The 21,962-nt window shown below is 35.0% G+C and overlaps 1 protein-coding gene across 1 annotated transcript in view; it reads right to left on the reverse strand.

The window, feature by feature from the left end:
• Positions 1 to 1,821: 1,821 nt before the first annotated feature.
• LOC108143081 overlaps positions 1,822 to 21,962 on the reverse strand; it is a 32,170-nt gene continuing 12,029 nt past the window's right edge. Inside the window, exons 3-4 of the mRNA XM_017267297.2 lie at positions 3,875 to 3,932; positions 1,822 to 3,737 (exon numbers count right to left, since the gene is read on the reverse strand). Of these exons, the coding sequence (XP_017122786.1) occupies positions 3,592 to 3,737; positions 3,875 to 3,932 (204 nt within the window). The 3' untranslated portion in view covers positions 1,822 to 3,591. The remainder of the gene's footprint in view (positions 3,738 to 3,874; positions 3,933 to 21,962) is intronic.

A 21,962-nucleotide genomic window follows, 5' to 3' on the forward strand; every position in this document is an offset into this window, starting at 1 on the left:
CAAATCTTTAAGCAAAAGAGAATGAGAAGTGGGTTACATTATTTTAATCTCATGTTCATTATAAATTAACTAACAAATATTTTAAGTAGACACTGCTGGCCCAATTTAAGTAGCATGTCTTATTATTTTAAAATTGGCCTGAAAAATTTAATTTATTTTTTGTAAACCCATTTATTAAACAGAAATGACCTTGTTATTATTTATTTCCTATAAAAAGGAATCAGATAATTAATTTCATTTTACCGCGGATTTTTTCATGACTTTTCCCATCCCAAATAATGAATTGACTAACAAATATTTTAAGTAGACTCTGCTGGCCGAATCTTAAACCATCCCAAAATGTATACTTAAATAGACATTCTATTCGCCATACAACAAAACGAAAAACAAGTAAATGACTCAAAAAGGTCTTGAGGATGCATATGATGCTTCAGTGGATTCTGGTGCGAGTCCTATATCCTGGCAGCCAGGCAAATCGTGGCCAAATGCTTCAGACGGCCAACTATTGCGGCCAGGAATTCATGAAACGATTTTATTCCTTTGACTTTGGCCCAGCTCGTGTCTTGGGGAAATACCTCAGGGGATTCTTGAATAGTCAGCCGATGGAATAGTCGGTGGCCACAAATAAAGGAGCAAAAACAATGCTGCCGCTTAATCAAGCGCACTGCACTTCGAGTTTCCTACTTTGAGGCTCAACTTGAGAAATTAATCCATTTGACAGCACCAAGGCTGCATTTATTTTGATATTTATGGCCGTCCCTTTTTTCACTCACTGTGCCGCGTAATTGCGGCAAATCCTTTGCTGACACACACACAGCGCATTCATTGTGCTTTCAATTGTTACATCACGAATTTGTTTGTTAAGCCGCGCCCTAAGCTCGACCATGCCCCTTCCGCCCCTTGATGGCGGGAAAAAAAGATTTTATTTGTCACGACGATATGTAAAATGTAAAATGCGTGGCTTATCCGGATTACTGGATGCTGAAGCGAACAAACATTAGCACAGCTCGGTCTTGTTTATATTTTTCTGTTTTAGGGGCACATAAAATAACAGAGCCAAATTTAAATATTGCTGATATTAAAGGGAACAGGTTACCGACATCATGAAATTCAAATAACCATGCGATGTTGTTTATTTTCGCTTTGGCTTCTGAATTCATGTTTTATTTCCACAAGTATAAAAAATCTCATCAAGTTTTGTGTTTTCTTTTCTGCTTAAAAACACTAAAATGGTTTAATGTGCGAAAATAATACCTCGGTAAATTTGTCCACATATTTTCAATCGATTTTCATTCCTAGCTGATTTTGGCTTTCGGCTAATTTCCACAAAAAATCATTATGTTACCTTTTATAAAAAATGAAAAAATTTTACAATGTATACAATTTTCCACATCGTCCTGGGATCGATATTAAAATCCATATTTTGAATAAATGAAAATAAAGAAAACAAAAATCATGTGCCATGAATAATAGTGTTATTAGATGAATTCACCACTTCTGAATTTCAAGCAAATAATATATATGAGCCATAAATAATTTCGTCCTTCTTTCTTAGTTTCGTAGTTTTTGTCCAAAGTGTCGGCAGAAAAGAGCGCAGAAAAGCCCTCAATTCAGGCAATAAACTCCCGGGGAGACAAATATTTATTGCCCTGTTGAACTCCGGAATATTTCTCAGCCAAGGCTTAACTTGGCCATTACTCTTTTTTGGCCCAGTTTGTCAGAGGCACTTCGCTCTAGTTGCTGAGTGGTGGCCCTTGAGCAATGGGGCTCATTAATTCGATTGTTTGGTTTGAAAACAAGAAAGAAAACTAAATTGGTTTATTTTTTGCCTGTTTTATTGAAGTTTGTTACTAAAAATTTAAATTAAAATTTTATTGGAAATACATATACCATATACATACAATTTTTAATAGTGTTGTTGTAATTGCCATTGAAATTTTCTCGTTTCGTGTTCGATGAGAATTTAAAATTAAATGATTGCATTAAATGTAGCCAAAGCAGACAGATCGCCAGACATTTTAGTTGGCAAAATGTCAGAGAAAATTTGTGGTTGTAATATAATTAAATGAAAATTCGATTTACACGTTTTATTAAATGGATGAGGCATTTTAATCATATGCAAATTATTCAAATGTGAGCTTTTAATACGAGTATATAAGCTGCTTTGGTATCGAGGAACTAACTTTTAACATTTGCATATTTCACACATTTCGTTTGCTTTAATATAGTGAAAGCGCTTAGACCTAAATTCTAAGTTTTTTTTTAGGTATATATCGTATGAATTGTTCTTCTTATATGTTTATAAGTATTAATCGTTCAAAATATTATTATTGTAAATAATTAAAAATGGAATCGCGTAAGTGCTCTATAAGAAAATCGTTAAGAACTTTTATGTTAATTCACTTGGGTTCACTAAACTCTCGATAATTCTAAATAGTTCTATTAATTAATTAGTTTTTTACCTACGTTATGCCGAATGGTTTCTATCTGAGCTAGACTTTTGCTACAAGTATTTTATTAGTGAGTATCAACTGATTTGTATCATTGTATCATTTAGAATCTCATGAACAGTGGAGTGAAAACTTCTTCGAATTTCTTAAGTGTTCGCTTTTATTATCATAATTCGTTCGAACTTAAGCTTATGTTCACAAGTGTATTTAACAAACATTAATTTTGCTTTTTTTCGAACAGAAATCAACAACTTTTTACTAGACGTTACTTGCTTAGAGAACAACATATAATGAACAGACTTCCAGCAAATATTACTGTGTCAAAGTGCAAAGTCACAGACCCCAAATTAAACTCACTGTGACTTTGACATTTGCGTAATATTTGCGGACCCTTGTGAAAATTAGAAATCAAACCTCTATCTCTCTTGAAAAGTGATTTTTTTTTTCAAGTGTCAAGGGATGCAGAATGCTAAGTATCTAATTTCTACTTTCGTTATTTAACCTTAGGTCTACTTTAAATAGTATGTTCATGAAATGCATCAACTCGAATTCGGCGACATTCTTTTATGATTGCGATATCTTATGTACTTTTGACAGCTGGCATAGTCTTACATATACTATTTTTTTTATAATTTTATAATTCGTTTTGCTTTTAAATATTTTTTTAACACGATTTAAGTTGTCATTGCAATTGTTATTTCTTGTGAATATGAATTAGTTAAGCTTTCGAATGATCTTAGACACCTCGTTATAATTAACCAACACTGTTTGTGTTTTTTTTTTGGGAAGACAGTCAGAAATACAAAGCCTCAAACCAAAGACTCCATAACATAGTGTATTATAAAGTCATTGCTCAAACTATAAGTACCAAACATGTTTTTAAAAATGTATATATTTCCATACGCATATAATCAGAAATTGCATGAGATTACAAATTACAGAAAAGAAAAATTGAAATGGTAAATTTTCGCTTCTTAGTTAGATTAGGTCCCGTTCACAGAATTTTGTTTGTATTTTTAATTTAGTTTGTAAACTAAAAATAAATGCTAAGGGTTGAAATTTTATACATTTTCTTGCAGCTAAATAATAATAAAAATTAAAGAAATCAAGCAAAGAGAAATCGGTTCATCTTAGGACCCACTTAACGTCGCGTGTTCCAAAGATCGATGATTGAGGGCCAGGCCATTGAAAGTATGGGCAGGGTCAACAGGACGACGGAGTATGCCAAATGGGTGCCGGAATTACAGCCATCCTCGGTGCAGCAGTACGTTTGTGTCTCCCAAATTTCTAATAAAATAATTAGAACAATAATTCATAATTAACTCAGGCTAATTAATTTGGCGGCTTTTCACAATAAATTTTCATCATGCCCAATTACATAGTTCAATTAACTTGTGGTTAACAAAAAATGGCAAATAACTCACCTTTCTCCTGGCACTCGGTAGCACAATCGCGAACAGTCGACAACTCACTAACATATTTCTGAAAAAAAACAAGCAGAACAGGAAATATAAAATAACATTTCGTAATTGTGGCATTTGGATTCATATTCATGACAGCTTAATTAAATATCAACCGAGTGCAAATGCATGTGTACTGTCAATTTAAAAAAATCTGTTGGTCAACAGGGCGTATGAATGCCATTTGGAATGCCATTTTATGGCTATCGTAATCAATATCAAATAAAAATAATCAGGATGAGAACTCCATTATAGTAAAATTTATTCAATTTTAATATATATTTGTATATTTCGTTTTTATCACCAATTTAATAGCCGTTAATGTAATAAATTCGATTTTAATTTTATGTCATAAATTTCAGCAATATTTTTGTCGAATTATCTTTTTAAATACGCCTGATGACTTTAATGCTGAAATCGATTTCAACAAACTCGATTATTTGGATTAAAATGCTAGATTATTCAGCATTTGATTATTCTGATTAAAATGCTTAATTATCTTGAATTTCTGTACTAACAAAATTGTTTATTGCATTAAAACATCACAATAAAAAACTTTGATTAACCTTCTGCTATTTAGTTTTCATTTAATTTTGATTTAATTTATGCCGACATAACCGAGTTGGAAAACATAAATTACATAAAGCTGTATCATTTTCGCAATTGGTGGCGTATTTAACAATTTAAGGAGCAACGGAGGACCAAAAAGTCTAGGAAGACCTAGACTTTAAATAACCACAACACAGAGGTATTGGTATGAACATAAACATTTTTACGACCTTGATGGTATTAGGATTAGGACGCAGTAGAAACCTTTGTTTTTTGGCAAAATGATTTGCCATTAAGTTAACCAGTATCAATATGAGTGCCTTTCATGATAAGTAGGTCATAAGTTGGTTATTCTAAGAGTCACGCTGACCCAAGCAGATTTCAATCAAACCCTAAAATAGCTTTTCAGTTTGATGTCTAGGTAATTTCGTAAGAATGCCCTGAAGAAATTATATATTTCACTCACACATTCGGAAACAAAGTTTTGCGGTCTAAGCCACTTTTGATGCTCTTTTAACGACGGTTTCGTGAGTTCAACAAGGGGGCCTTATGCTTCTGCCTGGCTACGAATAAATAAACATAAAACACATCGTACAACCTAATGTACTTGCAGACCAGAGTTACTGCACAAGCTGGTTTTTAGCATATATGTACATATGGCTGGCATTAAAGTTTACGACAACATAAGTAGAGGACACACATGACAAAGACAGTCGCCGGGTCCTGGAGAAAAGACATAAGCTGTTCCCTCGAAACACCCCCTTTAAAATATCATGTTAATTGAAAAATAAGGAAGAAGGCCCCAACTATTATATACCAATTACTTAGGTGGCGCCATCTGCCGAACGTATGGGTCAACACAACAAGCTCTCTTCCTCTCTCTCAAATATTTAAACTCCGTTTCTAAAACATGCTATATCATCATAATTCAAAAAAATTTTCTAAAAGAGTGGTTCGATTTGGAAAGTGTTTGGTGTGACGATTGATTTTGACCGAATTCACATATACCGCCCAATAACTGACCTTTACCATCTCTCAAATCTTTGATCCCCAATAAAAATATATATAACTTATTTGACTTTTTTCCACCTGTTACATGTTCTCAGCATATACAATATACCCCTTTACTCTAAGAGAAACGAGTGTAATAAGGCGCTCCCTAGTAGGTAACACCATCGCTTTGCGGCCCATTAAGCAAATAATAAACATGTTCAATAATTACCCTGGGGTGTGCAGCGTGTGTGAGTGAGTGTTATTCTTTGGTCGCAGCCGCACAACAATGCACCTGCCACCAGCAACTACCAGCCTGCAACATGCAACCACTGCGCCCGGGGATAGGCAATACAAAACACGTGTTCACACTAGGAGGCCACAAGAAAGCAGGACGCAGGAGCAATAGCATCAGAAGAAGCAACGGAAGGCAGTCAGCCGAGGCAGCTTATGGGGCACTTAAACCGCTTAATCGATTGAGCCGAGTGGTGTGGCAGTGGCAATGGCAGTGGCCGGGAGGGCGATGTGCAACAATCCGGGTCCTGAGACCCGGCTAAGCCATTCTGCAGCACTTAACGACTTTGCGTGCTTATCGCCCATTGGTAGCTATAGCCATAGCCACCATGGCATCACATAGCCAGGACGTCTGCAGCTGGCACTGCACATTGGCAGCTCATTGTTTATGTAACAGGTCCGGCGATAGTGACCACTGCAATGGACCTTCCACTGCACTTTGCCACACGCCACAAAAAAATGCGTTTAAAAAAGTCGTTGGATCCATCATAAAATGTCCAATGAAATGGCATTTACAGCCAAATTTTTTCTGTTTTTAAATTTTGGCAAGACATTATTCAAAACGCGAAAAAGGTATAAAACAGGAATTATGCATTATAAGCCTTTTGCTTCCTACGGATTTGCTTATTTTATTAGAGCCATTACTTAAATCAAAACAACATCATATTTTTTAAAAATCTTTGACTCATTTGTTTCGTGTAGTATTCCCGCTTCACTTTGCGGAAAATGTTGTCTTGTTAAAATGAGATGACACCTCGCATTATGTGTGGCATCTAAACGTGAACACCCTGCGTTTTCTTTGCCATTGTCTGCGCATAATTTGTGCCGCTTATGTCCTCCTGGATAAGTAACCCCACAAGCACCAAAAGGGGTGTTGAAAGGGCAAGCTCATTATGTTAAGTAATGTGGCTAATATAGATAATTTGGGTATAATCACTGGGGACAAACAGAAGGCTGACATAGGGTCAACTTGGAGCAGTGGAATTTCAGTCACAACGAATGCTAAATAATCATCATTTATTATGCAATCAGGCTGATGCACCACCGAAATGTCAGCCAACTTAATTTCCTTTCAGCTTTCCTTCTTTGGTGAGTCACTTGCAGAGATTTATGCATCTGGCCTAGTTTAAAAACGAAATGCGAACAAAAAATGTTTCCAAAGGGGCGGGGGCGGAGAAAAAGGCAGGGGGCGTGGCTATGGTCTGTCGAGCACGTCGGTCCAAATGCAGCTCGGCATGTTATTTGGTTGTTAGGCCAAAAGTTGGACCAAAGGGAAACACGAAAAACGTTGAGCAGAGCAATAATCTTGAGACCTCCGTGGAAAAGTTCCTCCACATTGCCAGTGCGCTACTATCACTTAAGCCAGTTATATCATCTTCCCAGCTTAGTTGTGATTTGAACAACCGTCCAACCCGAACCCGCATCGTATACCCCTCTATATACCCCACTGTATACCCCACTATACAACCAAAACTAAACCAAACTCAAGCAGACAGCGACTGATGACGACGTAGATGATTTCAATTTTGCATGCGAGTGACAGCAAAATGAAGAAAAAGGGACCTGTAAAAAACTAAGAGACGCAAGTTGCTCAAAAAAAAGGGAAAAAAGTGGTAATGACAGGAAAGTACTGCCATTGCAAAAAAGGAGAAAATATGAAAAACAAGGTTGTATATCTAGTTAAGAGGTAAAAGCGTTTAATACCCTTTAGCAAAATTATTTTATTTGACAGAATACATGTTATTACTTCAAAAGTTATTAAAGCTTTTGGTTAAACCTTATGGATTATAAAAAATAAATAAACAAATAATTTTCTGCTAATAGCGCTACAAAATGAATAGATTGCTTAATCAAATTTGAATATAAGTTATATCTAAAAGGTTTAACTTACATAGTTTAAAATCAATGCTCCCAGAATTTTAAATTAAATAAATATTTTAAATTAAAATATATTTAAATTAGATTCTTAAATAATCTTAAACAAATCTGTAGAAATTTTTATATTTTTAAATAGTTGGAAGCTTGTTTGAAAACAGTTATATACTTAAGAAACTTGATAGTACTCATAAATATAGCTGTATTGGTTGAAAAGTGTTCTAGCAATAATATAATACCCACTTCAAGGGTATAAAAGCGAAGAGGAGCAGAGAAACTAGATACGACGTCATGAGTGGCAATGGCAACTTTGAACTGTGGGCATGTGTGGGTGCGTTATGTCAGAGTGTGTGTGCTTGTGTGTAAGTGTGTGAGTACAGACAGGGTGCAGGCATCGTTTCTTAGCCATTTATAAACATTTTAAGTGCTCGGGGGTAAAGGACAAGACTTGGCCCTCTTAATCTTCACAGGAAAGACGACGATTTGCCTCAAATCATGTGTGCTCATTGCATGTGCATGTGTGCCCGTAATGGCTTATCCTCAAGCATCCACTGCAATGATGCACAATTTTTCACAATTTCAATGTATTAACAAAATTTGTTTGGCTTATTGGGTAATAACTTAATAGTGCCACCACGAGAAATCACTTAATGGTTTTTGTATAGCTGGTATGCAAATGGGCTTACAGATATTCCGCGTTATCCTTGAACTGAAATGTCCTCGTTAATATTTATCTAGTCGAACTCAATAAATCCTTTCAGCATTCCGTCATTAAAATCATTAACGAATCTGGTCACGAACTCGATTGCGAAATCCACTTGAACATTTTTGCGATATTAATTACAGAGTCGTGACTTATCATAACGACAAGCGCCGTTTGCATTCAAAATAACTCAATACGGAAATGCATTAAAGTTGCAAAACAAATAAATTATTAAAGAACGCTTTAATTCAATTCCAAAAGCAATTTCTGGCCAACAATGAAAGAAAATGAGAAGTTCAGTCAAGTGAACGGCAAAAGAAAAACGCAATGAAGCGCACACAAAAAGCAAAGTGATCAAGAAAAAGTGCAATGTGAGACAGTTTTCTTTGGAAAGTAAAATCGTAAAGGAGGCCCAGAGCAACTTCTTCGGCTCTCATATGCACTTGCCAAACATTGACTTCAATTATTGAGCACAGGTGTTGTGACAGTCCCCAGCTCTCGCTTTTTCCCGTTCGGTTCAGTTGCCACATTGAATGAGCACAGAAAGTAACTATACAAACAGCTGCGGTCATGCAAATAGTAGTTTTTTAGTGTATTGATATAGCAATCAAAAAGAGTTTTGTATCAACTTAAAAATTTTTTTTTATATTTTTATGAAGCTTATACTCTAAACTAAATTTGCCACATATAAGAATCTACATTTGTCATTAGTACATTATTATTAAATATTTATAAACAATTTTAATAGCAAATAAAATTTGGTAATTATTAATTAAAAGAGCGAGAATTTTTGTTAATTTTCTAAAATTATGTACTGCAGTATTTTGACAAGTGAATTTTATAGAATTATAAACAGTGTTCATTTTTTTCGAAAAGCTAAAACAATATGAAATGTTTTTAAAACCTAATTTTGTTCATTGGTAACTAAACATTAAGATATAAGTTTTCCTATGCCTTACAGGTATGTTTGTCCCACTACTATTAATATGACCGCTGCTGTATATAGAGAGGGTGCAGCCTCGTTGCCTTTGCTCCATTATCAAAATGCAATTTCATCAATGCTGGCTTTGAGACCTCAAAAAAATCCAGCGAAACCAGCAACAAAAATGTTAAAATGTCTGAAATTTGATTTTCCCCATCCAGAGTGAACGCTCTGCACTTTGGCATGCAGCAGGCATCGGCTTTCAGCAGCGGCTCACTGCGAAGCCCACGACCCCATCCTATCCCCCATTTTGAGAACCCTGTTCAATCCCTGCCAGCAGCCAAGATTCACAAAGCAAAAGTAGTGAGAAAACACTTTTTGGCAGTGCACTTTGTGGCAGAATGCAAGACATGGCAGCAAGAATTTTGTATAAAACGATGCTTCATCCTTTAAAAATTGAGCTCTCCATTTGCGGGTATACATATATAGTATACATATTGAGCATATATATTTTTGGCTGCGGGGCATATACGTAATGTAATAAACTGATTCGGCCAAAGACCAGTTTTCATATCATCTACGTAAGTGCTATCCACAATCAAGGACAAATTGGCTTAAATATGAATCAATGCCGACGGCCTCTTCATTTTTAGCCTAAGCTTTTAATTAATCACGGACTCTGAATCAAAATATTTACAAGAAAGTGCTTTTACCATGTGGTAGAAATAAAAAATTGACACTTGTCCAGACCAAATTACATTGCCTCAAGGCCAAACAGGCAATATATGGACAAAATAGGGTTTACTGGCTCAGTCCATAAAAAAAGGTTTTTGCCATTTAATAGCTCTATATAATTTTTTCCTATTTAAACAAAATAAAAATGGCTCGTAAAATACTTGGAGTAAATATACGGTCTCAGCGAATTATATTTCTATTGCCCACTTTCAGTTACCCTTAAGTAAGCGAGGGTTTAGTATAAAGATAATAAAGGAAAGGTGAAAGCTTTTCAAGAAGTAAGGCTTTAAAATGCTTTTTCCAATGTTCTAAGCCACACTGATAATACAACAAAATAAAAAAATCTAACATTTAGTTATTGAGTCCAACGTTTTACATTTCAAATTAATATTAAATGCATAACAAATTAAATTGCATGTTTATGTATTAAAATATTTAATAAATGTGGAAATATTCGTATTTAATTAGAATTTTTTTTAAATAGTTATATTTATGTTTTAAATGTAAATTAAACTTTTAGATTTAAAATATATCTTTTTAATTTTCAAATAAAATAAATATAAAATAAATATTATATTGTATAATATTTAAAAAAAGAAGTACACTAAATATATATAATCTTGACAAGCTGAGCATATTTCCAGTAAAGGTTCAAACGAGTCCATCTAAATGTCACATCAGCAAGGTTGGCCCAACTCAAAAAATGGCGCCCCATCTAAGATATATTCAATTAGTTTCTTTAGATTGCCCTCATCCTCATCGTTGTCAGGCTCACCTTTTGGTGGCCCAGTTGACCCACATCGCAGGTGCCACAGTTGCCATAGACTAGAAAAAAAGGCAAATGTTGATGAGTTGGCAAAACGAACGTGCCACAAACATCTGGGCTGGGCTTCTTAAGACCAAAGATTAAAAACCCAAGCCATACAGTAGCTATGAGCTAGAATGCAAATTTCGGATTTCGGTTGGCAGGCAATAATTTTTCAGCCCGTCAGGCGATAACTGAAAGTGGCCGAAATACACAGTAAATGTGGGCTAATGCAATGGCAAACAGCAGCAACGACAATTGCATTTTATGTTTTTTGCCGCACACATATTGGCCAACATCGTGCGACAAGCACCGACAACCGGAAGCCGGATGTATTGTCATTTATTTACAAAGGAAGGCAAAGCTGCGCCTGTCCAACAAACTTATCTTCCGGCCATTATGTCGATGCCTCACAGCATTCAGTTTCCAGTTTTCAGTTCCCAGTTTTCTAGTGACCAGTGTCCATGTGGCAAACAATGGCAGCTGCAGTTTGCCACTGCAGTAGCCAAATAACCATACTTCTGCTGAAGGAAGCAAATCCAAGAGGATAATTAAGTTCAAGAGCGATAAAAACTACAAGACATGGATTGCAATGCCGGCACTTCCCCCCTCCTGTTCACACATTTATATCCCCTATAATCTTGTATCGATCGGAAAACTCCCTCGGTAGGGATTGGTATTTATTACAAGACTTGGTCACAAACTTAGGCTTTGGCTGCCCGACAGTTTAGCCTTGTATTTGTGGAAAATCTATTGAGTTTTATAGTCAAACCAAACATTACGCAACACATGAGATATCCAATTAAATAATAACAGATGCTTTGCGACATGGGCTAACCCACTGATTGTATAAGTTGTTACAATGAAAAGTAAGTTTCTATAATTTTCGTTCGATGGTTGCCAGTTGAAGCTCCGTTTTTTTCAGTAAAAAGTAGGTTTTAATATAAAAATTTATTCAAAATAACTCTGCTTTAAGCTGTCCATTAAGGCGAGAATACAAGCCATATTAAATGTTAAATTTAGCTAACTTAGTCATACATTTTTCATAACTTCATTAAACTTCAATGTACTTTTAATGGATAAACTGTAAAGTGTGGTTTTAGTTTAATAAAATCTTTAGTTTGGTTAGTTTGCCTTTATAACTTTAACTTTTGAAAAAAGGGCCGCGCGAAACTTTATTGCACTTTTGTTACCAAACAGAAAATCCAAATCAATAGACTTTTCCTAAAAAGAGGTTTACATTAAGTACATCTCACTCAAGGAAATAAGTTTATTGCTTGTCTTCGAAGAGACGTTATGAATCGTCAAACGATTTGTAGTGGTCTTGTACAACGGGGGACTAAACGGGCTGCCATCTCCTCCAAAATGGTTACATGGAATCCTCTTGTGCATCGGCAGCTGTTGGCATGTCGACATGTAATTGACACCGAAAACGACAGCTCAAGGGAACAGGCAGTGCCCTCAATGGACTTATGGTTATTGCCTAAGGACCAAATTGTGGATAGGAGTAAGCCATTAGGACCAGGACCTCCACTTTCTTGTTCAGTGCCAAATCGTGTGTATTTGAGCTCATAAGGCAGGAAACATGATGATGCAAGATGCGTTGTTGCATGGGGCTTCTCCTTTTTGGCCATAGAGAACTAATAAAATCTAGAGACCTTTTGTTGAATACAATACGAAACGAAAAAGAACAAAAGAATATTTGAATCTAACAGATATTTTATTAATTTCATTGTGAACAATTGGTTCGAATATATACACTTATACAAAATCTATCTTAATTTTGATTTAACTAAACAGCCAATGCTTATGGAAATGGAAGTATTATAAGCAAAATGTGCAGAAATTTTATAGGGTGATCATCTCTTAATTTTAGTAACTAAAAAGTTTGTTTGAAAATTGAATTAAAAAGATATGTTAAACATTTTTTAAAACCTCTCTTTTATATTTTACGCAAATAAACAACCATCATAAAAATTTGAAACTTTATTATTTTTCAAATCAATTAAGAAGCCAATGCTTTGACATTATGGAAATGGCATTACAACTTTTTCCCTGTGCAGAGAAACTTTAGCCGAATTCATTATGGAAATAGTTCTGGGCTTTCCTATTAAAAGCAATATCAAATATTCATAGATAGCGATGTACGAATTCAATAAGCACATTTAGCAGCATAAACTTCACGTCGCCAAGTTTGCCTACGTGAGCAAAAACGGCCAACTTTGCTTGCATTAATTTGCGTTAATTTCGAAAGCCTGGCGCAAAGTTGAACGAATGGGCCAGCCGCCAAGGCGGAGGTAAAGGCAAAGGCAAAGGAAAAGACAGGGCACGCGACCAGGACTTGGCCAAGTCCCGGCACCTACTGTAATTAAATTTGATAAATGACGGCACTCTGACCTCTACCAGCACCACCACCCAGTAAAAAGGACCACTGCACACAAAAAAAAAACTTATATAAAAATAATTCTTAATTATTTTCCGAAAGTAAAATACATGTTTTTACTGGTAAATTTGTAAAGTTTTACATTCGTTTTATTTTTTAGTGTGGCAGACTGGCAATGCGCCAGCTGGCGAACCGATTCTTGGAAACTGTTCAAGTGTAAACGATCTGCGATTGGCTTGCGTTCGATTCGATTGTGCCAATTTCGCCAGGCTGTTGACAATTATGCCAAAGCTGACAGCTTATGAGCTGCAGGCTGTGGTCTGAGCCTGGTCTGGTCTGGCCTCTAATTTATGGCGACTAATTTATCTGGGCCCAAAGAAACCTTTGGCAAATTAAATTGCAACAAAACTTGATTAATGTCGGTGTTTATGCGGCAGATTCCGAAGAGTATGAGAACGTTTCTCCACTTGAATTCCGAAAGGGAGAAGAATCGGTAATTAATTACACATGGAGCGCGGCAAAGTATGCAGTGAAATAGAGTAGACATTGCGTATACGCCATGTGACCCAGCTTAAAAGGGTTGAGCTCGATGCGGGTCTGTCTATATGCAAACTCCAGCTGCAGAGCATTTACATTTCAAACAGATTTATGGCACTTAATGGTATTTTAGTTGTGGCATTAAACACGGGAATATTTCATTGGCCCACCTGGTTAAGCTGTGATTTCAATTAAACAAGCTCAAAGCCAAAGTACTAGGGCTATAAATAAATACTAAACAAAAAAGGGAACAAAGGAATTCTTGTTAAAATTAGATGGTAATTTTGGAACTGACACGTGGATAAATTTAAAACGAGACATATTTTTGCATAGTCAATATTGAATATATATTCCCATTTATTTATACGCCATTTATTTTTATGCGTGTTTATTTTCAATAAAATTTTACTGCAAATGCATGGACAATTATTTATGTGTTTGTTAATAAACAGCAAGCGAAATATTTGCTCACTGCCTCGGCTTATATAACAACGACTATTGTTTGTGCTTTCGCATCATTTCGCATGCAAAGTGTAGTCAGTGAAAACATTTCCAATCAAATTTGCATAAGCATAATAAAAATATATGAACTTTAAATGGGCATTATCACACCCCTTGGGCAAGTGGCACATATCGAGGTAATCAATCAATTAGGCTATCAATCACCCAAAGGGAAACTACTATATGAGATTCCTAAGTTCGTTTCATAAAAAATCAATGCATCGAGGGAGTGACTGATTGATTGTTGCTGTCTGGCATTCGATTAAATTTAAATGTTAATTTGGCCAAAGCATCGTATGATTTGGGTTACAGCAGCTGCCAGAAGAAATTACCAGACAATCGACAAATTTTTTTTTGGTCACGGCGGTTGCCCTTGCTAACTTTTCAAGTGGAACAAAGTGCGTTCCCATATATACACATGTATAAATACAAACCCCAAAAACTCACACACATTTCTACGGTTTACGACCCAGAAACTTTCACGACACTTTTGTTTTAAGAAAATGTTCTAATGAAATTTTCGCGGGTTTCCTTCAGGTATGTATTTTGTTATTTATAGTTTTTGTTCTTGCAAAACCTACATTTTTCATTAGAGGAGAAAAACTTTTCAACCAAATCCCACTAAAAGGGGCAAAAGTTGCTCTTTCGCTACAATCTTTTGAGGCTAATTAGAAAAGTTGTTTAAAACCCATAGCTGTTAGATTTTATTTAGTTTATAAAATTTAACATTTTTGTTACCATTTAAATTTGAATTGAATTATATTATTCAAGTGAGAATAAAAAACAATTTTTTTATGTTTTTTAAACATTAAATGTTTTGGACTGAATTAATTATATTTGTGTAAAAAAGATAAATATTTTTGTTCATGTTTTAAAAATCTGTATAGATTCGTTCTGTTAAAAAAAAGTGATTAACGGGTTTAAGTTTTTCAAACTTCGTAAAATTTTGAAATTCTCAATACCGGCACAAATGTATTTTTTTGTTGTTGCTGTGAAAATCGGAACTTCCAGTTTTAAGTGTATTTCTTTTACGTATAAAAATCATTTTTTTTTTATTTTGCCGGATTTTTTTTTCCGTTTTAATTGGTTCAATTAAACAAGTTTAAATTGTCATAAGTGGATTCACGTGATAAATGCCAGACACTTGGCACAGCGGGTGCCAAAACTCGGCATAAACACAAACATAAACGCAAGATGAGAATGTCATTCGAGAGTTCAAATTAACGAGTGTCACAATTTACGTGTGTGATTTACGACATCAAATTTTCAACTCCAGCTGTCGACCATTTTCCTCTTCTTCACTTTTCTTCTTTCCCTTTATTTTTGTACCCACCATTAACAGGTCTGGGCCCAAGGTCGCTGGGAAAACATGGAAAACCACTTGGTAATTACTATATACAAGCATTTGTTCGCCGCACTTTTATTACTTCACATTGTTGCTGTTATTGCCTGTCGTTTGTCAACCGAAGCGAAAGTCCTTGCCCGTTAAAATTAATTAACCTGGCATAAATTTTTTCATTAACCAGAAATATGAATGCCTTTAAGGAATGTCCTCTCTGAAATTCGTTTGATCATTAATTATGTCCTTAAAGGCTGGGGGCCATCATTAACGAAGAGATATTTCGAGTCGCTTTTTGAATATTCACCACAATTATCTGGCTTATATGGTCAAAGTCCAGTTTGTGGTTTAGTAATGTCCTTTTTTGTTTTTTTGCCATACCCAAAAAAAAATTTGCCATACAAACTAAACTAATTTTTAACTGTTGGGTGTGGAAAATGTATCAATAAGATGCGTATTAAATTAGTGCCACAAATGGATCAAAATAAAACTTATGTGGTTTAAAAATCTTCAGTATAGAAATAAAACTAAAAGTAAATATTGAATACTATCTGTAGTTTATTTTCAAGACACTTTCAGTTTTTTTTTCTTGGGTGCAATAGGATACAATCAAATGGCAACATTTTATGGCCCTATTATTCGTAAGTACTTGAGTGACAATTTATTGTAATTTTCGCTGATTACTCTTGAGGTGTCATTCAGCATAAGCTTGTCGAGTACGTGCAAGGATTTTCCTCGAAAACTGGGGTAGTTGTAGGCCCGTAAGGCATAAAAAGACATACGATAAAACGCTCAAAATACTGCCACGCAGTTGACACTTAAGCGATTCCAAATTCATATGCATGTCGCAAATTTCATTTCGCATATGGCATATGCCTACAGTTGCAGTTCGTTAGAGTGAACAGGCCGGGAGGCAAGACCACAGAACACTACATGATATTAGCCTTAATGAGTTACCACTGCAACACAGAAATGCTGTCAATTATTCTGGTTGCAATTGCCATAGCAAAGAGTGGCACACAATGCCATTGTTTGCCGCAGCCGCCATTCAAATAATGCGCTTCTAAGCGTTTGTGCTAGCGCGTAAATCATTTTCAAATGTATATTGTCGAGCAACACATACATCAAACAGTGAAACTTCCATAATTCCTAATTCATAGTTTGTGCAGTTGTTTAATGAACAAACAGCTTAAAAATTGGGGCAAAAAAAAATTGCCGTTAGTTTGTTATTTGCGTTAAACGATTTCTCCCATTACCAAAATTTTAAAACATAAAAAAATGATCTCAAATAATAAATATATTATAAAATATTTGTTTTTTTTTGCGCTTAAGTATATATACTAAAATAATTATTCAAAATTTTTTTTTTAATTATAGATGTTTTACCTAAACATATCAAATAAGATATGTGTTTAATTTTTTAATCGATCAAACTAAAGATATGGTTGTTATTTAATTATTTAACATTTAATTATTAAATAGCTTAACACCTTTAATACTTAAGTTCTTTTGAAATAAAAGTAAAATACTTGGAATAGTTCAAAAGCGTTATAATCAGAGACTCAATTTAAGTTGTAAAAGAATCGAGCCAGCCCATTGTGTGCATAACTCACATGCACTCACAACCAAGTTTTTTTGGAAATTTAGTTGCTCGGATTCTTTCAGCAGTTTTCCCACATTTTTCCGTGTGTTTTCCTCGTTTCTTTTTGCCCTGCTGGCAGTTGCTGTTTTTCGTTTTTTTCCAGAGCATTGCATTTCTATTATCTTGTGTATTTCTTTTACATTTTTCCAACGCTCAGCATTTTGTTCAAATGCAGCCTCAGCCGCTTAACATAGCTTTGGTTTTCCTTTCTTTTTTTTGGGCTCGAATCTTTGAAATATTTTAATGTGCTTTGCCTAGATTTATGAAGAGCGTACTTCTGCTTTCACCCACTCCAACTATTTTTGCGCCTTATTCACTTCCACTTAAAATCCTGCATTAGCAGTTACCGCCTGCAAATAATGCTCTGTTTTATATGCTTAAATCTCAGTTTGCGGTTTGACTTTTGAGCCGACTAACTGGGGAACACTGGAGAAATAGCGGAGAAATGATGGGCGGTGGGTAGATTTATGCAGAAAAAAGGCGTGGCAGCCGCCGCTATTAAGTGGCTTTGGCTTGCAGCTGATAAATGATGCCAGTTGGCCAGGCCATAAACATTTGCGCCTCCTATTTGGCCAAACAATAAATTATGATAATCGACCGGTTCGGTTGAGGTCCATAAATCCCATCGCCTGCATAAATAAAGTCGTTGAAATGTATTTCTTTCGCAGTTAACTGGCACTAGAAACGTAAGCCACTTCAAATGAATAATATAACTGCTTTTCAATGCAGTATCACGCATTGTTTGAATTATAATTAAAGGGGTCAAAAACTAGATAATATTAAAAGATATCATATATCTCAGATCAAAAGAACTAACTCGAATAATTAATTATTCATATAAAAATATCGTAAATTTATATATGTTGTTTTTAATATTCAACAATCAAAAACCATTGCTAATTCGTATTTTACGATACATTTTTGAAAAAATATTAAGAACGACTTGAATATTGTATTCACAATTACTTTACAAAAATAGTATGTAATTAATAGTTTATAATATCTTTCTTAAAGATAAAAAAATTAAGTATGCACTCGTTTCTAAGAGCATTGTTTTTCAAAGGAAATAATAAAATTAAATAATAAAATTAGCACAAATAGCAGTTAAAAAGGTACATTTATCTTATACATATTTACAACACGTTGCAATAAAATTAATTTCGAAGTAACAAGTTTACTAAGACATTCGTTTAGAACAACTCCAAATTTTGTTAATTACTACATGTTAATTATAACGAATCAATACATGAATACATGAAGGTATAGTAATGTAACAAGTGAATTATGATGTTCGTTCAAACTGTAAACACCCCAAAGCGCCAATTGTGAATGTCCAAGAGTGTATAGCAAATAGATGATGGGTGAAAACCGGAAAATGCCAAGTGGGCACACGAAATGAAATCCTTAGCCCAAACAAATGATCCCGGAAGTGAGCGAATTTTTCAAGGCATTAGCAGATCTGACATGACGACGGGCTAAAGTGCTTTGGCACCAGGTGAAGACCTGAAGAGCCGAAGAGCAGATGCTGCTGCTGCGTTGCCACGTAAGCACAAATTCCGCGCCATAAATCACGGGTAAACAATTTTTTTTTCCTGGATAAAGCAGCGCAAGTGGAAAAACACCCGCACAACAACAAAAAAAATGCGGAAAAAAGTATAGTAGTTGCGTAACTGGACAGGGCCAAGAACGAGGTCAGCTCCAAAAAAAAAACTAAAAAGGGGGCCAAAAAAAGGCCGAAAAAAGAGGAAAAGGAAAAATTTCAACGACACAAATCAACAGCGACCAAATTGAACGTCAACATGACTTTGATTGTTACCTGCAAGTATGAGTATATGGAATGCATATCAGCAAACAAGTCGGAGCCCAGATATATCCACCAGACATCAGATTCCAAACTCATCCAAAGGAAAAAACAGTCAGAAACAGAAACCTAAGCAAACCGATGTTTTTAAACCCTTGCTGCTATTACAAAACTAAAATATACACATATTTATATTCTATAAAACTACTAAATTTCGTTTTTTATGCGTATCCGTTGAATTTTTTCGAGTGATCCTTTGGCATCTATATAAAATCGTTGTCGATTTTTTAAAATTAAAAGCCTATATGTTCTTTTCCGCTTGAAATAATGTTGATATTTAGGAAAATAGGGCATAAATAAGGCTAGTCTCATGTTTTAATTTTTATTTTAATATAGGGTCGGAAATACCTCCTCCACTGAGTTGCAAAGTTTGGACTGAAAATTTGAATACCCTATGCAAGGGTATAAAAAAGTGGCTTGGATGTGCGGAAGCTAGAAGAACTGGGCTGTTGGCCCAGTCAAACACATAGTTGGAATTCTGGCGCACAATTTAAAAGCCGGCCAACAACCACAACAATCCCATTGCCAACCCATCACATCCTTCAAATTTGCCCCAAAAAACGAATTCGAAATCCAGTTGGCAACTGTTTCCTTAAAGCAACGACCAGGATGGACCCAAAGCCGGCTGCCTAGCCCATATGAAAGGCGAAAATATGTCAAATTGTCATTCACAAGCATGTGCAAACTATGTCGTCGTCCGTTGAAAGACCCGAAAAGCTATGGAAGCTTCGAGGGATCATCGTGTGGTGATGGCACCGGGAAATTATGGGCAAACGGACAACACCTTGGCAGGCAATAATTCATCTGAGATTCCATTTTAAGGATTTAAAGCGTTACATCGTTCAGCATACTTTGGAGAAATTCAGTATCTACAAACAACACATGTTACCATTTATTTTCGTTGCAGCAGGCAAATTTAAACTTTCTTTATTCCATTCTGCAGTATGACATTAGTTTGCAAATTGAAATATTTACATACATAAAAGGGTAAACTTAAAATATGAAACTAACTTTGATTTACATAAAAGAAACTTAAGCACATATATTCTTGCTTTATAAATATATTATTTCATTTTTTTTTAGAACTTATTAGTGTGAACCTGTTTTTTAATCGTGCATAGTTGTTTGCCCAACTTTACCATGTTGATTTTTTTTTAGTCTGAATATGTGTGCCAAACGGGGAGGTGCACTCAAGCGGCAATAAGCCGGTTTGCCTTTTGAAAATTTTTCGACATTTGCAAATGCCATGAGAGTTGTTACGCATTTCACGCTCTTGTCATGCACTGCCGCCTACATTTAGTTGGTTTGAGGGTGTTAAAAGGTGTTTCTTTCACTGGCACTATGCTTAGTTTAGTTAGTGGGGAGAAATTATATTAAATGTTAAAGTGTAGCAGTATTAGGAATTAAACTTTAATGAAAATGATTAGATTTAAAATTGTACAAAAATTAAACGTATCTAAAAATTTAATGGAAAAATTAATAGTTAATATATTACTCAATAGATTTAAGTAAAACATGTAATCCCCTTGTTTAAATTCGAATATGTTAAAAACAAATTTATTGAAATGCATATTTTGTTTTTGTTTTTGACTGGTATATTTATGTATTTGTTGTAACATATAGGTTAAATTGGTAACCCAAGATATAGAAAAATGCTACAGAATTACAAGCTTATTTGCATATTAAATTAAATAACTGCGAGCATTCAAATGAGCTGACCCAACTCATTTTTGTATCCCAGGTGGTCTGACCCAAGCGAATCACATTAGTCCAATAGAAATGCAACCCAACTAAGACCCCTTCCAAGATGGACAGTAATCGTAGTTTAAAGTTGCCGGGATGACTTTGTGAATAACTTAAACTGCTTTAGTGTGATTAATATTAATGGCAGATATGCCTCCAGTGGCAAGGGAACTTGCACTTCAGTTCCATTACGTCTAATGAACCGCATAGCCATAGCCATAGCCATAGCCCCAGATGGAAGACAATGCCCCAAATTGCAATGCGACAGAGAGATGATGGGCTTGGTCACATAAAAACTGCAACAGAGTTTCCAATTTGCGGAGATCCCCTTTATGCGTTTTATTACAGGCAATTCCCATTCTCGAGATGGAGGGCCACCACCATCTGGCCCCCAAGATACTATATGTATGACTGGCCATGTCGATGGCTTCGTTTATGGCCCACATGGCCCAAATAGGTGGACGTTGATCAAGATGGAATTTATATCGATGTTGCGAAATTTTGCAACTTGTCACTGCTCTGAAGTCAAACCAAATTACATTATACACTTGGGTAAAATACATGAAAATTGTTAAGAGACCAGAGAACAGAGAGCAGTTGGCTTAGCCCAAGGAAAGGGACAAAGTCAGTGGTGACTTTGGGGGCTTTGGTTTTTGATAAAAGTTTTCAAAAGGAATCTCATATTTTCCTGTTTTGCCGTTTGGAAGGTTGGACAAGTTACTTTGGAATTTGGCAAAGTTCCAAACGCATTTTTTGAGAGGTGAGCAATTTAGGTTTGTTAAACGATCAAGCTCAAGTTTAACACTTTTTAAAGAAAGTTATGAGTTAAATATTATCCGAAATAAAAAAATTCTAAGATTTAAAAAGGAAAAATATTTTAAGCTTCTTTAAATATCATAAGCTTTAAAACAGTTTTAAAGTATAATTTAATTAGATCAGCCCAGAAAATATTAAAACTGAATTTTAATTGACTTTCATATACATAAATTTTCAAATCTTTTTGTTGGAGAGAGAATATCCAAAAAAAAGCTGTCAATAAGATATTCCAAATAAATATACGAAATAATTTAATTGTGTCATCCATTATTATTATTAATTGTCAACATTTTTTATGTAACTAGTTTTTTTAAGAGAGTTCCAAACTTCGGCTGGCCAAAACTCGATTTCCTCATA

This window comes from Drosophila elegans, unplaced genomic scaffold (genome assembly GCF_018152505.1).
Source record: "Drosophila elegans isolate 14027-0461.03 unplaced genomic scaffold, ASM1815250v1 contig_468, whole genome shotgun sequence".
NCBI classification, from domain to species: Eukaryota; Metazoa; Arthropoda; class Insecta; order Diptera; family Drosophilidae; genus Drosophila; species Drosophila elegans.